General features: G+C 65.0%; 1 protein-coding gene and 1 long non-coding RNA gene across 2 annotated transcripts; one reads left to right on the top strand and one right to left on the bottom strand.

The window, feature by feature from the left end:
• Nucleotides 1-1,961: 1,961 nt before the first annotated feature.
• LOC134142980 (uncharacterized) lies at nucleotides 1,962-11,231 on the bottom strand. The gene is made up of 3 exons (XR_009958991.1): nucleotides 11,093-11,231; nucleotides 10,134-10,189; nucleotides 1,962-2,170 (listed from the first exon to the last, which is right to left on the bottom strand). It is a non-coding gene; the product is annotated as an uncharacterized LOC134142980 (long non-coding RNA).
• Nucleotides 11,232-11,236: 5 nt separating this feature from the next.
• NKX2-3 (NK2 homeobox 3) lies at nucleotides 11,237-13,779 on the top strand. The gene is made up of 2 exons (XM_062580579.1): nucleotides 11,237-11,945; nucleotides 12,644-13,779. Exons 1-2 carry the CDS (start codon nucleotides 11,603-11,605, stop codon nucleotides 13,282-13,284), a joined length of 984 nt encoding a protein of 327 aa, XP_062436563.1. The 5' UTR covers nucleotides 11,237-11,602; the 3' UTR covers nucleotides 13,285-13,779.
• Nucleotides 13,780-15,373: the final 1,594 nt, after the last annotated feature.

The following is a 15,373-nucleotide window of genomic DNA, read 5'->3' on the forward strand; positions in this document are numbered from 1 at the left end:
CCTGCAGCCCCACAGTGATTAAAGGAAATAACATTGTGAATAAAGGCACATTCTTCAAAGTCAACGAACGAGCCACAAACTGTACGTTCTCACAGAGGGCCGGAAAGCGCCAGCGCGGGATGGACTCCGCACCGCGCGGCCCCCCAGAAGGAAGAGGGTGGGAAGCCGGGTCCGTCCTCCTTCCCCGCGCCGGGGTTGTGACCGCGCTCCCGCACGCAGGGTGGGCACCGGCTCCTCTGCCACGCCGGCAGCGGAAGAGGCCTCGGGGCCGCGCGGGCGTGGGGTGAACGGTCCAGCCTCGGCCACCAAGGCTGCCGGACGCCTCCCGCGTGCTCGGCGCCGGGCGCGGGAACCCCGGCGAGGGGCTCGGTGGCCCCCGGCGGACCAGGCGTGCGAGCCAGTGGACCCGGGGTGTGGGTGGCCCCGGCAAGCCCCGCAGCGGCGGGAGGCCGTGCCGCGGCCTCCTGCCCGGGAGACGTCCCGCGCGCCCCTTTGCACAAGCAAAGCCTGCGGCGCGTGAGCCCGGCCGGGCCCCGAGATTGACACGGAGACGCAAACGGGCCCGAAAAGCCGCTCGGGCAGGCGAGAACATGCGGGCGAGCAGAGTCACGCCGGCTCCATCACCGGCCCCGCTCTTTGGGAGCTGCGGGACCGGAGGAAACATCCCGGCCCTGGGAACGACGAGGGAGCGATGAGGGCGCCCAAAATGGCCGAGCCAAGGGCACGCTTAAAAACTCACCTTCCGGGCTAAAAAAAGGGCTCAGGGGGGATAGTGAGGCCGGCTGGGGAGAGAGGCAAGAAGGGGCCGCTTGGAAATGCAAACACGCAGGCAACAGCCGGTGCTGCGTAATAAGGGAATTAGCTAACGAGCTTGCTGCGACTCCCTGGCAATTCCCTTAGAAACGCCGCGGCCACCCGGGGGGGCCCCGGGAGCCCGGAGAGGGGCGCGGGCCGCCCTAAGCTGCAGGGCTGGGAAGCCAAACCACGCCGGCGCCCGGGGCGACGCGGAGGGGCAAACCAAACTCGGACAAGGAGAGCTCGTGGAAGCGGGCTCATAAACAGCGCTGCAAGCCGCGCCGGGCTGCGTCGGTGCCTGAGCTCGGCGCGCTGCGGCGCCGGGGCGCAGCGCGCCAGCCCCGCCGGCACCCCGCCAGCGGGGCCGGCGATCGGGCTTTTTTTTTATTATTATTATTAGTTCTGTACAGCACCTTGTCGAACAGGCAGCAATTCCTGAATACCACTGGCAGGGACCGCCCGCATAGGAACTTGCATAGATATAAATTACTTTCCCTGGCTCTGGCAGCTATAATGGATATATCAGACAAACCAAGTAACTTAAAAATGTGTGATTTTTTTTTATGTCATTCAGTATATTTTATAAAATCTGAATTGAAAGCAAATTCAGATGTAAGTGCATGTGAGTACGCTAATCTGAACTTAAACTAAGAGAACCAAGTGTTAAAAGTCACTTAGAACAACGCAAATGCTAAATATACAATACTCATCAAATACTTAAGAAAGTGGCTTTCAGAGCGCAATCAGGCTGTGCAGCGAAAAATTATTAACTGATTAACATTAAAATCATTAAGGAACTCAGGCATGAGGCATTATTTGCATGAATTAGAAAAGGGAAAGTATGACTAACAGCGAAGACAAAATATTCCTCCAAAGAAAAGAGAGAAAATGAAAAACTTTAGCCAAAAATGAACCTTCACTTGAAAGAAAAAAAAATTATTCCCACACCACCGAGGAGAGCACCCAAATGCAGATATTTGCTGGAAAAGAGGAAATTAAGGATTTGTATTAATATTTTAAAGCAGGATTATTATTATTAAAATGTGAAAAATTAATTATAAAAATTACAGAAAAAATTCTTGCCTCAAATGAATTTGATTGAAAACTATTGTATGGGAAACAGGAGTTTTTAATTTAACTTTTCAATACGACACTTTGACAAAATGTTTTATGGAAGTTTTGATTTTTATTTCAGTTTTCATAAACCAGAATGCTGTTCAAAATTTTCAAACAACATGTTTTCATGTTTTCATTGTCTTCTTTCTCTCCCCTACCCAGAAGCTGCTTGAAGAATGCCAGGCATTTGCATTAGATTTCCTCCTCTATTTTCTCATCTTTTCTTCCCTATGCTGTCACTTTTCAAAGCTTTAAAACTCTAGAGAAAGGAAAAAAAAAAAAACAAAAAACCTAAATGCCGTATCACTTGCTCAGCTATTTCAAGGTAATAGGAATAAAAAGAAAGGGGTAAGAAAGGAAAAAAAAAAAACAAGACTTTCAAAATTTCAACAATTTTCCAGGTTTAATAGAAACAATTTGTGCCTACATAGAAATAGCAAAGTGAAGTTAGAGTTTTCTTCTCATTATTATTATTATTGTCCTGTTTCCTTTGTGATGTTCTCTTCTCAAATGTTTAACTGGGCTTTTTGTTTCGCCGGGAGAAATCCAGGGCTATTCCGCCGGGCTCTTTGACGAGCTCGGAGGAGCGAGGCCGGGAGGAGAGCAGGGCAGAGCGAGGCGGCGGCGGCGGCGCGGGAGCCGCGGGGCGCCGCCGTACCTGCCGGGCTCGCTCCCGCCGGCAGGGAAGCGGAGCGCGGCGCCGCGGCAGCCTGCTCGGCCCCGGGGAAGGGGTACGCCGCCCCGGGGAGCCGGGGGCTTTCCGTGCGCCGCGGACCCGGCCGCCGGCTTCCGCGGCGGCCGGGCGCCTGCGTCGGGATCCCGGCTCCGAGAGCGGGGACCGTCGCTCCGCGGCGGCCGAACAATAGTCAGCAGCGGTTATTTATCTCCTAAATAAATCAGCGGGTCCCGAGCCGAAGGGCTGGAAAGCGGCGGTGGAGATCAGACCCTCCCCGAACCCCGGCCGGGCCTTGAGCCGCTGTCAGGGCTGCAGAGAAACAGCAGCAAACTCTCACGCAAATGGCCTATAAAAAAGGCCCCTGTCAAAGGCACCTTGACCTGGCGGCTCGCTCGGCGCTGGGCTCCCCGGCGGCCCTCCCCTCCCCGGGCCGCGCTCGCCTCGCATGATGTATTTCCCCTGCCTTTTTTAGCGCTGCATTATGTTCCCTCCAGGAAACAGCCTCTTCCTTCTTATAAACACAGCCCTGGGTTGCTGACCAGCGGCCCTGCCACTCCGCAGCCACTCGCCGTCCATCCATCACACCTCGCTGTCACCCTGGCAACATATCTCTTGGACCGGTCCGGCTCCGGCGATGGGAGAGGCGGGGGAGCGGGGGGGTCACATACGCAGAGCACAATTCCAGCCTGCTGACTAATTCCCTGGAAACCCTGGGGCTGCACAATGAGAAAAGCCTTTCCGAGGGTTTCTCGAACGTTACTGGAAGGTCAGGCGAAGGTCAGCTCAAGGACACGGCTCCGGCTTCGCCGACCGGCAGCAGGGGGTGCGCCCGGGGCGGACGTGGGCCCGCCGCGCCGCGCGGCCCCGCCGGGGACGTGCCTCGGCCGGGGCGTCCCGCGCGGCCGAGCAGCTGGAGCGGCGTCGGTGCCTCCAGCGGGACGGGGCACGGCGAAGGGCTCGGCCGGGGCCAGCTCCCGGCCGGTTTCCTCCCGGGAGCGGGCGAACGGGCGCCCCTGCTCCCCGCGGCGCGGGAAAGCCTGCCTCCGGCCGCGGCGCTCCCCGGCCGGCCTTCCCTCCCCTTGGAGCGGCGCGTCCCGGGCCCCCTCAGCGCCTACCGCCTTCTGCTCCGACTCGGGCCGCTGCCTCGCAGAGGAAATGCCGGCTCAAGGCAGGCCTTTCTACCTATCCGGGAGATCTTCGAACGACGCAGCGCCTCGCTTTTGCCGCTTCCTGGCTCAAGGCTGGGAGTCGAGTTTAAAAGGAAGAAAGAAAGACAGAGCTTCCGAGGACCTATCTTTACAAACCCAAACCCAAGGCCCACGAGGGCAAATCCCTTCTAATCCGCGCTCTTCCTTGGAGGTGTAAGCGGAGTGGAAGGGTGGAGGGGGGGGATTAAGATCTGCAAAACCGACTTCTCCTTCCCTTGGGCCTGGCAGAGAGCCCACAGATATGCTAAAAACAAGTCTGGAGAGACGCCTGTGCGGGATAATCCAAAACCAGCCCCAGAAGGGACGAGGACAATTAGGAATCCTCTCTCAAGTCTCCACTCCAAGAGAGAAAAACAGTTTATAATTGTATCTAGAGTTGTTGTTAGAAAGTTCTGATCCATCAGGATACACTAACAACCGCTGTGCAGTAATTACAAGGAGAATTCATTAGACGAACTTGGCAGACAAACTATTAACAGAAACTTCCAAATCTCCCACCTGCCCGGCTGTGTGCGGGACTCAGAGTCTGCTCTACTTACACCACAGCCATCAGCGAGGAGCATAACGCAACATCAGTTGCAATGGCAAAATGTGAGAAGTATTTTAAAGGAAAATGGAAGAATGGGTGTTTACTAAAAAATGCACAGTCCAAGCACATGCTTTACTATTAACCTTGCCAGCCTCAACAGCTGGCCAGGGAGCCGTTTTCCTTCTCTTCCCCTGCACATGCCATAATCCCCACCCACAGCAACCATTCCCTTTCCAGAGAAAAACATGCCACGGCATCAGGGGCTCGCGTGCCACGGCGTTTGGAAGCAGCATGCAAAATGCCTTTCAGATGAGCCTGTCTGGCTGTGCCATCTCTTGCCTTGTATTTTTCCCAGCAGAAACAAAAAGCATGAGGTTCCCCAGGCCCCGTCTTACTCCCTCAGCACAGGCTGCAGGTAGGAGCAGAGGTGAGGTACAACATGGAGGAGGATATTTGTGCAAAACCCTCCTGAGCTGACCAGTGACAAGTTGCTGGCTCAGAGCATGAAGCCGTGAAGCAGCCCCGGCAGCAGGCACCCTGCAGAGCCCCGGGCAGGTCCCAAAGGAGCCCTACGGGAACTCCAGAAGCAACTTGCTGACCAAGACTGGCAGGCAAACAGGAGCGAGCGTCGTTACAGAGGGGCAACTGCCCTGCATGCTGCGCCATGGGTGCGCTCCTGGGAGCTGTAGCTGCAGCACAGCTGAAGTTGCGGCACAGTTTTTGCCGAAATCTGGTTATCTGGAAAACAGCCTGTAACCCCAGGGCTCGAGGCCATCTTTGGTGCAGATTTATCAGCTCTTGGGGCTAGTCATTCACAAGGACAACGTCATCCACATGGGAACAAACCCTGCTTGCAGCCAGAGGAATCTTGATTAAACAGCAGGAGAAGTGGGGCTGGCTGCCAGGCAGATGCCCTAAACAAGGGGAACTTATCAGCTCTGTTTCCAAGACGAGACATGTCACCACCTTGCACAGATTGAGCCTGGCTGCTCGCTCTTCAAAAGCATGCATGTATTGAAGCATGAGGGTTTCTGTGTCTCCAAAGGACACGCGTAGAAATAGCCACCAAGTAACTTGCAAAATTTGTTCTAGAAAAGGCTTCCCTCGGGCTAAGGGAAGCGCTGCACCCAGAATGCTTCAGCAGGCCTTGGACAAGAGCTGGCGTGCAGCTGCGCTCCCAGCACCATGTGCTCGTCGGAGGACCAGACCCAACGGCAGGACCGGGAGGTCCTGAGCGAGAAGGAGCACCAAGTGCCGTGGACAGCAAGGAACCGCTTCATGCAGTATATACACAGCAACCCCTGACACGGCTAATCCCTGGTGTTTATTATCTAATAAAACGCTTTCCAGACCTGTTAAAATTTAATTGGTTTAATCTTAATTGTTCCATTTTCTACAGCACATGCAAACACAGAGCCTGACCCTGCCACTCTCGTGTGAACCGTCCCACTGGCTGCGGTGGGAGCAGGATGAAACCCGCTGACTTCAGCAGGATTACGTACATGAATCAGAGCTGCAGGCCTGGGCTCTGAGCTGAAATCCAGCGCTGGGCAGGCCGCCAGCACAAGGCCCAGGGTCCACTTACGTTCCACTTAAGCCCTATGGGATGCAAGTGGTACGCAGGCCTGCGGATGCAAGCGGTGAATGAGCCTCGTGCTGGGCCTCTGCTCAAGGATGAATTTCAGCCCAAGTTCTTAACCTCATGGACACAAACATGTAGCAACGGCTTCTGAAGCACGAAGCAAAAGCGCTTGGAGAAAGTCTGTGCGTTTTATGCTGTGTGAGTGGGAAGGGGGTGGCGTACATATGTTTGTGGTGCTGTCTTCCAGCAGAAGCCCAGACACTGGACCATCTCATCGCACAAGCAGTAAACTGTGATTTATGACAGATTCTTCTCCAGAGGAAGAGGTGTTTTACTACCCTCCACACGTCCACAGTCGCGGGGCTGTGCTGTGCAGCAGGGTGGCTTTGTGAAGCCTGGATCGCCTTTGTGCACAAGAGATGCCAAATAAAAGCAGGCAGAAGGGGGTCCTTGGCACTGACATTTCCTATCCTGAAGTGCCTCAGACATGAGATGACCTTTACCTGCTCCTGCAATTTGGCTCTCACTGAGCTCAACACATCGGATCAGCCTTAGCTTCACAGGTCCATCGAACGCTGTAATAAAGGGCAGCCTCCTTTTTGGTGTCCAAAGCTAAGAAGCTTTCCTTCCTGCAATGACCTGCGCTCTTCATGAGCTACTTTTACCCACCAACGTGTGCATCACTGAATGCACACACAGCTACTGGTACCCAGCACTACTCTGAACCATATAAATCAAGCTCTCACCTTTGAAATGTATGCATTTCTCTGGACAGTGAAGAGTCTGTGTCTGACCGCCAGAAAAACACATGTTCTGGTCAGTGCTTTTTTGGAGGACATATTCCAAAACCATACATCTCTGCATGCAAGAACTGTGATGCAAAACTAAAACAGCCAGTGCCAGAGAAAGCAAGAAAATTAATTCCCAGCACAAACACAGTTCAATACTGGAAAACCAAATATTTGTAGCAATAGCATTCTCACAAAACTGGACATTAAATGAGTCTTAGCAAAGCCAAGCCAGGGGGTTCCCAAGACCCTGAGAGGCAGGAGGCTGGCAGACCTGGGTGCGCAGAGTGATGGGCAGCACACTGCTGGGTGAGTGCACAGCACTCCTGGCCAGTGCAGCGCTCAGCCTGCGGGGTGCTCAGCTTTCTGGGGGGATAAAGACTATGTGTCCTTTCGAAAGGTGAGGGAAAAAAAGAGTAATCCCTGGGCCGGGGAACAAATCAATTGGGATAAAAGTCATTTTCTACAACAGTGGAAATCTCCAGTGCCTGCCTGTCGCTGGTTGCACCTCCGCCGGCCGGGACGGCGAGGGCAGCCTGCTGCAGACAGCAGGGGAAGGGACGCCCTTAGCTCTGCCGGGGGGGGGAGTGCGGAGAGCGAGGCCTCTGCCCGCCGGGGTCCCACCCGCAGCCAGCTCTACGCCGGCGGGGCCGGGACCGCGCCGCGGGGCTCCGCGGAGCCCGGCGGAGAGGGCAGCGCCGGCGGGGAGCGGGCGGAGCCCGAGCGCGGGGCTCCCCGGGCGGGCGCTGCGCCGCCTTCCCCCGCGCCGAGCCGTGCCAAGCCAAGCCGAACCGTGCCGCGCTTCGCGGCGGGCGCTGCAGGGCCCGCTCCCGGCAGGTGTCTCGGCGTGTCCGCAGCGTGCGAGGCCGGGCCGGGCCGGCCGCGCACGTCGGGGGCGGCGGCGCGGCGCCGGCTCCGGTCCCAGCGCCGGTCCCGGGGGGCCCGGAGGCCTCTCCGCGCCGCGTCCCGGCCCCGCCGTGCGGGGGCGTCCCCGGCGCGCTGCGGTTCTCACATAAATCAGGGCCAAGCCCCTGGGAAAGGGCCATTCTTCACCGGGCGCTGCTGACAGAGAACGAGAAACAGACGGGCCCTGAGATAAACCATGGCGCGCAGCGTTTACACAAGGGCAGGCTCTGTGTAAATAGACTCGGGCGCGGGGGGCAGCTCCCGGCGGCGCGGGGCGACGCGGGCCCGGCCCGGCCGAGAAGGGCCCGGCCGAGAAGGGCCCGGCCGCGCGCGGCGGAGCTCGGCGCGGGACGTCGGCCCGCGGCCGCGCAGCCGGGCAGGTGGATGCGCGCAGGCGGCGCCGGGGCAGAGCCGCCGCCCTGCGCGGGCTCCCCGCGCACCCGCCGGCGCGGCCGGAGCCAGAGACAGCGGCGGATTAGCGTGTTTGTTTGTTTACGGCCATTAGCGCGGGGCCGGCTCCAGCACTCGGCACCCGCGAGACTAATGGAGCAATTAGCAGCCCTGCGGCTGATAGCATCGCCCCGAGCGAGGCCTCCCGGCGCGGCCGCGTGCTACCGGGCCGCCCGCACCGCGGGGGGGTAGGGGGGGTCGGCCGGCAGCCTCGCCTGGCGACGCGATGTGCGCGGTCGCTGCAGGGCAGCTCCCCCCTCTGCGGTCGGGGGGGCTCTTGGCTCCGCCGCAGCATCCGCAGGGCGAGCTCCATCCATTACTATAATCCCCTGTCTAAACAGAGCGCAGGAGCGGCCGGGACAACAAGGCCCCGCTGTAAACAGAGCTCAGGGGACGCCGCTAATGATATAAATAAAATAACCATTAATAGCCCGCTGACCCCGGCCCAGTCAGCTTGGGAAAGCCCCCGAATCGCATCTCCGGGCTGACACCCACCGGCAGGTACCGGGCTTGCGTCCTCCCCTGGGTCCCGCAAGCTGCCCCGCACCGCTGCCCTGTACGGAACTTGCCCCGTCCCGTCCCGTTCATCCCCCCACCGCCCTGGCACCGGCGGGGACCGAGCAACGGCCCTGGGCCCGCTTCCCCCGACACCCGCGCCGGGAAGTCGCCGCTCCCACGCAGCCAAGAGGCCCCGGGACCGCCGGCGCCGCGAGACTGGCCCGATGCCCCCCGGCTCCCGAAGGGGCCGAGGCCGGCAAGCCAGGAAGGCATTGGCTGGGGCACTGCTCCGGGGGTGAGGGTAGGAGATGAGGCGTCCTCAGAAAAGATGTGGGGCGACGCGGGGGTATGCGCACTCGAGTCGAGGCCCGGCTGAGACACACTCTCTCCGCCCGCGGGCCGTGGTCCATCGAGCACTTCCCTGCGGCGGGCACGGGGGACCGGAGCCTGCTCCAGGCCGGCCCAGCGGCTGTGGGGAAGCGGGCCCCGGCGGGACAGCCAGCGCCGCCGAGCCGATCCAGGGAGCCATCTCCACCCGCCGGGCTCCTACGGTCTCCCGGCCGCGCCTGGCGCTGGGCCCCGGCCGGGTTCCAGCTGAAGGCAGCAGCGAACAGGCTCCAGGTGAGCCCAAGGGGACAACGAGCGTGGGCAGCCCCGGCCGGGCTCAGGGCCGAGCCCCGGTACGGTCCTGCAGCGCCTAGGGGAGGCTCGGGCAGGCGTGTGCCCGGGCCCGCTAATCCTCGCGATCCCCGGAGCAGCGCGGCCCTAGGGTCGGAAAGACCCGCCGCCGCCGCCGTCCCGCTCCCGCGGGCCCCGCGCCCGGGAACGGAGGCTCCCGCCGCTGCTCGCCCCGCCGCAGGCACCGGCGCCAGGGTCTCCCGGGGAGCCAGGCCCCGTGCAAAGGCCCCGCCGCCCGCAGCGCCGCCGGGGCTCCCCGGCTCACACGTCCCGGCAACCATCGGCCGGGCTAGTCCGAGTCGAGCCGAGCCAAGCCGAGCCGAGAGCGGGGCCTTGCAACGGCTTGAGTGGGGCCTGGCCTGCGGGCGGGCGTCACGCCGATAAAGCACTAATCGTTATCGCGGGCAGCGAGGAAGCGCAGGGCGGCCCCGCGCCCCGGCGAGCCGAGGAGGGCCGGTCCGCTTTCCCAGCCACCGAGGCCCGCCGCCGGGATCGGGCGGGCTCCAGCCGGCGGCGGCCGGGCGCGCAGCGGCGAGCAGGGAGCGACCCGCCGCGATTCAGCGCGACGGGTTTGCGGCGGCGCAGCCGGGAGCGATCCGGCGCCCCGGTGCGCGCCAAGGCCCCAGTGCGGGGGGAGGAAAGCGGCCCCGCCGCAGAGAACGGGAACCGGCGCCGCAGCCGGATCGCGGGCGCCTGAGCTCTGAGCTGCGGCGAAGTGCGCGGGACCGAGCCCCGGCCGTGGCCGCGGCCGGCCGGTAATTGGTTTTCTCCGGGGCGAGTGGAGCGGCGGGGTTCGGGCGAAACAAGAACCCCGACGGAGCTGGTAAATGGCGGAGCCGCCGCCCGGTACCGACCCGAGAGAGGCGCCCGGGAAGGCCCCGCGCTGCCGCGATCCCGGGACACTCACCTGCCCGGCGTGCGCGCCCGGCTTCCCGTGGCCTTGCCTCGGCGCCGATCCGAGCCCTGCGGGGCGGCGGGATTTTAATCACAACGAAATGTCTCGCCGGGGAGCTCCCGCCCGCCGCTCGGCGCGCCCAGTCCCCGCGCCGCGGAGGCTCGGGGCCGCTCGGGGCGCCGGGAGCCGCGGGGCGCTGCCGCGGGGCGCCGGCACCGCCCGCCCTGCCGCGCCGGTGCGCTCGGCGGCGCGGGGGCGCAGCCCCGGGCCGGGGGCCTCGGCGGTGCGGCGCCGGGATCGGCAGGCGACGCCGTGCTCGCTCGGTGCGTTACCGACCGGGAAGGCGGCGTGGAGGTTCCGCGGAGGCGCTGCCAGCCCATCACCGGCGGCCGAAACGAAAGGAAACGAAAGAAAACGAAAGAAAACGAAACGAGCCACCGAACGGCGCAGCAGAGCGCTGCCGGCCCGGCCCCGCAGCGCCGCGGCCCGGAGCTGCCCGCCCGGCCCGGCCCGGCCCGGCCCGGCCCGCCGGGGCCCGGCCGTCGCGGCGCTGCGGGGCCCGATCCGGCGGCGCGGCTGCCGGCGCGGCGCGGCGCGGGCGGAGGAGCGGGCGCGCGGAGGGGCGCAGCGGTGCGCGCCGGCTCTGTCGAGGCGCGGGCGGATCTGCGGGAGCAGCGGCGGGGGAGAGCGGCGGTGCGGCGGCACAGCGAGCGGGTCGGCCTAGTGTACGTGGCGGGGCCGAGGGCGGCCGCCGGCGGGGCGCGAGCCGGCGGAGGCCGATGGGGCCCCCTCGACGGCGGCAGCGCTGGGCGCTGGCGGGGCGGGGGCGGCCGGTGGCTGCCCCGTGCTGCCGGCGCTCGGGCAGGGGCGGCGGGCCCGGGCCGCACGTGTTCGCCCCTCGCGGGGCCGGGCCGAGCCGTCGGCGGGCCGGGGCCAGCGGGGCGCGCCCGGGGCGGGGGGTCCCTACCTACCTACGTGCTTAGCACTGGGAGGCGCGGTGGCGGCCGCGGCTCTCTCCAGGGTGCCCGACCCCGGCGCACGGTGCCCGCGCCCGCAGGCTCTGCCCGGCCGGGCGGGCGCCGGGTCGGGCCGGCGGGGCGCTCTCCGGGGAAGCGGCCGCCCCGAGTGCGGCCTTAATACATTGCTATTTCTGGCCGGGCGGCCGGAGCCGGGCAGGGGGCCGGCTCAGCCTCCCCCTCCCTCCAATGGCGAGGCCGCCCCCGGCCCCCGGCCCCTCCTCGCCGTGACGTGCCGGCCCGGGGCAGAGGAGGCTCTTGAGCCCTTGGCTGTCCCTGCAGAAGCTGTAACAAAACGCAGACCCCCAGCGCCGGGCTAATGGAGGCAACTTAGACAGGAGCAGGCGCGGCGCCTCGTCTCTCCGCGCTGCCTGCTCCCCCCGCCCCGGGCGCGGCGCTCCCCGCCGAGCCGCAGCCCGAGCGCCGCCGGGCCCGCGGCACTGCCTGGCCGCTTGCGCTGCCCCGATGATGTTACCGAGCCCCGTCACCTCCACCCCCTTCTCTGTCAAAGACATCCTCAACCTGGAGCAGCAGCAGGATCCGCACTATGCGGCCCAGCTCCCGCACCACCTGGACCACCACTTCCACCCCGCCGCCTGCCTGCTGGCGGCCGCCGACGGCGCCCGCTTCTCCGACGGCGAGGAGGAAGAGGAGGAGGAGAAGCTCTCCTACCTGAGCCCCATGGCAGCGCCGGGCGGCCAGGCGGACGCGCGGATCTCCGCCGACAACTACGTGCACGCCGTGCTGCGCGGCTCCTGCGAGGCCCCCGGCCCGGGAGAGGAGCTGGACCCCGCGGCCCGCGACCCAAGTGAGTATTGGCCCCGCCGCGCTCCCTAGCCGGGCCAGCCGCGCCGTCCCGGCCCGGCAGGCATCGCCGCCGTGACGGTCGGGCGCCCCGCGGAGCTCCGCTCCCGGCGCTGCTTTCGCTCTGCAGCCCGGTCCCCGCCGCCGCTGGCCGGCACGGACCGCGCTTCCCCGCCGCGGTCCCGGGCACCTCGAGCAGGGACTGGCACGTCGTGCGACGGCAACCGCCCTTCTCCGCGCTCCGCTCGTCGCGGCCCCGGGAAGCGCCGCCGCAGGGCCACGATCCGGAGCCGCCGGATCAGGCCCACGCTGCTCAACTTCTGGGGCAGAGAGCGAGGAGCGGGACGGCGCAGGCCTGACCCGCGCCCGGCGCGGCGGGGCTTGCCGCGAGAGAGGCGGCGGCGGCGGCGGAGCAGGTGCCCGGGGCTTGGCCCCGCGGCACATAGCTCCGCAGCCGGCCCCGAGGCGCGGGGACGCGCCCGGCCCCGCCGCCCGACCCAGCACCTCGCAAATACCGGCGGTGTCAGAGGCGGCCGGTGTCGGCGCCGCCTTCCTAGTTGCCCGACGGGCGCCCCTGGGCGCGGGGCCGCGGAGCTCCGCGGCGAGCACGGCGCGGGGCTCCCGCCCGCCGGCGCGGCCCGTCGGGAGCAGCAGCGGCCGGCGTCGGGGAGGTGCAGCCGTGACCTGTGCTCCCCCGTGCAGAGAGCTGCGTCCTGAAGAAGCCGCTGGAGGCGGCGGAGAAGCCGGAGGAGGCGGAGAGGCCGAAGCAGCGGAGCCGGAGGAAGCCGCGCGTCCTCTTCTCCCAGGCGCAGGTCTTCGAGCTGGAGCGGCGGTTCAAGCAGCAGCGTTACCTGTCGGCGCCGGAGCGGGAGCACCTGGCCAGCAGCCTCAAGCTCACCTCCACGCAGGTGAAGATCTGGTTCCAGAACCGGCGCTACAAGTGCAAGCGGCAGCGGCAGGACAAGTCGCTGGAGCTGGGCGGCCCCGCGGCCCCGCCGCCGCCGCGCAGGGTGGCCGTGCCCGTGCTCGTCCGCGACGGCAAGCCGTGCCTCGGCGGCTCGCAGGGCTACAGCTCCGCCTATAACGGGCCCTACTCCTACAACGGCTTCCCCGCGTACGGCTACGGCAACGCCGCCTCCTACAACCCCGGCTACGGCTGCACCTACCCGACAGGCACCGGCGGCGCCTCCATGCAGGCCGCCTGCAGCCCGGCCGCGGCCGCCGGCCCCTTCGTGAACGTGGGCGGCCTGGGGGGCTTCGGCGGCGGCGGGCAGCCCCTCCACCAGGCGGCGGCGGGGCCCTCTTGCAGCCAGGGCGCACTGCAGGGCATCCGGGCCTGGTAGCCCGCAAGCACTGAGGGCCGGGAGCGGACAGGCGGGACGACCCGGCGGCTCCGGGCCCCATGGGCCGCCGAGCCCCATTACAACGCGCACAACGGCCCGGCTGCGCGCCGCGTAACCCGCGCCCTGGACTGCAGGCGCGGCGGCAGCGGCTCGCCGGGAGCTCGGCTCCTCCCGGGGCTCGCGGCGGGCGGAGCGGTGCGGCGCGGCACGGCGCGGAGCGGAGCGGAGCGGCGCGGCAGCACGGGGCAGCCCGAGCTCGGAGCGAAGCGCCGCCGCCGCACGGAGCCCCCCGTGGTGCCGGACCGGGCGCGGCCGGAGCTGATCGCGCCACGCCACCGGCGCAGCTTTGCTTGTTAAAAAAAAAAAAAAAAAAAAAAAAAAAAAAAAAAAGCCGACGGCAGGGCCGGGGGTCCCGCGGCTCCTCTATCTACTCTGTATCGGTTACTGCCAGCGCCAGCTCGCGGAGTCAGTCAATAAACCAGGTGCAATATCCGCCGCCCGCTCCTCCTTGGCCCAGCGGCGGCGAGGTCGGCGGCGCGGCGCGGCGCGGCGCGGCGCTGCGCTGCGGCCCGGCCCGGCCCGGCCCGGCCCGGCCCGGCCCGGCGGCGCGGCTCGCAGCGGCGTGCCCGCGGGCAGGGCGGCCCGGGCGGATTGTGAGCGTGCCAAGGGCGCTGAATGGGGCCGCGCCGCGCGGAGCGGCCCATTGTGGCCGCCGGGCCGGCGCTGAAAGGAGCCGCCGCGGAAGGTAGCGGGAATAGGCGCTTATTGGATTCGGGAACAAAAGGTGTGGCAGGGAGGCGAGGGACAAAGGGGGCCCGGCGCCGAGATTGACGGGCCGCTTTGCCCCCCACTGAGGCCCAGGCCCGGCGCTTTATGCGCGGGGGCTGCAGAAACGTGCTGGGTTTTGTTCCCCTTTCTGTGAGCGCAGGGGGAGAGGAGGGGGGTCCGCGGGCCGCTGATTAGGGCCGGCCGGGCCGGGCAGGCTGAATGCCGGGGCATTATTGCTACATGTTCAGCCATTTCGCTCGGCTGCAGGGGGAGGGGGCAGCCGAGGCCCCCGAGCCGTGCGCCCGCCGGCCGCGGGGACGCTGCCCGCCCGCCCGCCCTGGGCTGCACCGCCGCCGTGGGACGGGGAGCCGCGCCGGCCCTGGCACACAGGCGCTGCCCCCCGCGGGAGCGACGCAGGGCTGGACACATGCAGCTGCCTCCCCCGGCTCTCCCCGGGCTGTGGCTCACACAGGGGGTCGCAGGCGCTGTTGTGGCCTCCGGCGAGCAGGGTCCGGCGCGACCGGGCAGCGGCCCAGGGATCCCTCTGGCACCGCACGGCTCCCTGGCCGCGGTGCTGGAGCTCCTGAAGACGTTTGCAGCTGAGTATCCCGGAGGCCTCGGGGACGGAGACAGCCCATGGGCTCAGCATGCGCCCCCGTCCCCCATGGCCTGGCAGTGCCCCTGGCCCCACTGCAGCCTCCTGCTTCCCCTCCCCACAGGTGGTGCGTGACAGCCACTCTGCCTCAAGCCGAGGTCGAGGATTTGTAGCATGCTGTTGCAGAAGCAGCAGGTTACAACAGTTTGCTTTGTAAAATCAGCACTCAAGGTTTTACACTGTGCATTTCCTCTGTGCAAATTAAGTGCTCGTGGTTTGGGTTTGCTGTTTGAAAGGAACTGGAGAAAGCTTTTCAGTAGCAAAACCTAGGACTCAGGGCGAGCAGCCAGCCGTTACTCATCCCAGTCCCTCAGCCTGGCAGTGCACCCCGCTGTCCCTCAAGCTACCCCGAGGCTGGGAGGCTCAGTGGGGCCAGCCCTGGAAGAGGATGCGGCACACCCAGCCGATTGTTTGCTGGATGGCAGCAAGGTGTCGCGGGAGAGGAAGCCCAGGCTCCATTCTTGGCTTTCAGAGATGAGCAGTTAAAGCCCTGTGATCTCGTGGGTAGAAACAGAGTAGCCAAGAACAAAGATAGGCAATGTTCTCTCTTTGTAACCGCAATCAAATTCAGGAGATTTGTCTTTGCTATAGGAAAGAATTTCATTTTCCTCTATGTTCTGCCAGACTGTCATTTGCAAAAACAGGACCTGTGACTTCATGCCTTGG

This window comes from Rhea pennata, chromosome 7 (assembly GCF_028389875.1).
Source record: "Rhea pennata isolate bPtePen1 chromosome 7, bPtePen1.pri, whole genome shotgun sequence".
Classification (NCBI taxonomy): domain Eukaryota; kingdom Metazoa; phylum Chordata; class Aves; order Rheiformes; family Rheidae; genus Rhea; species Rhea pennata.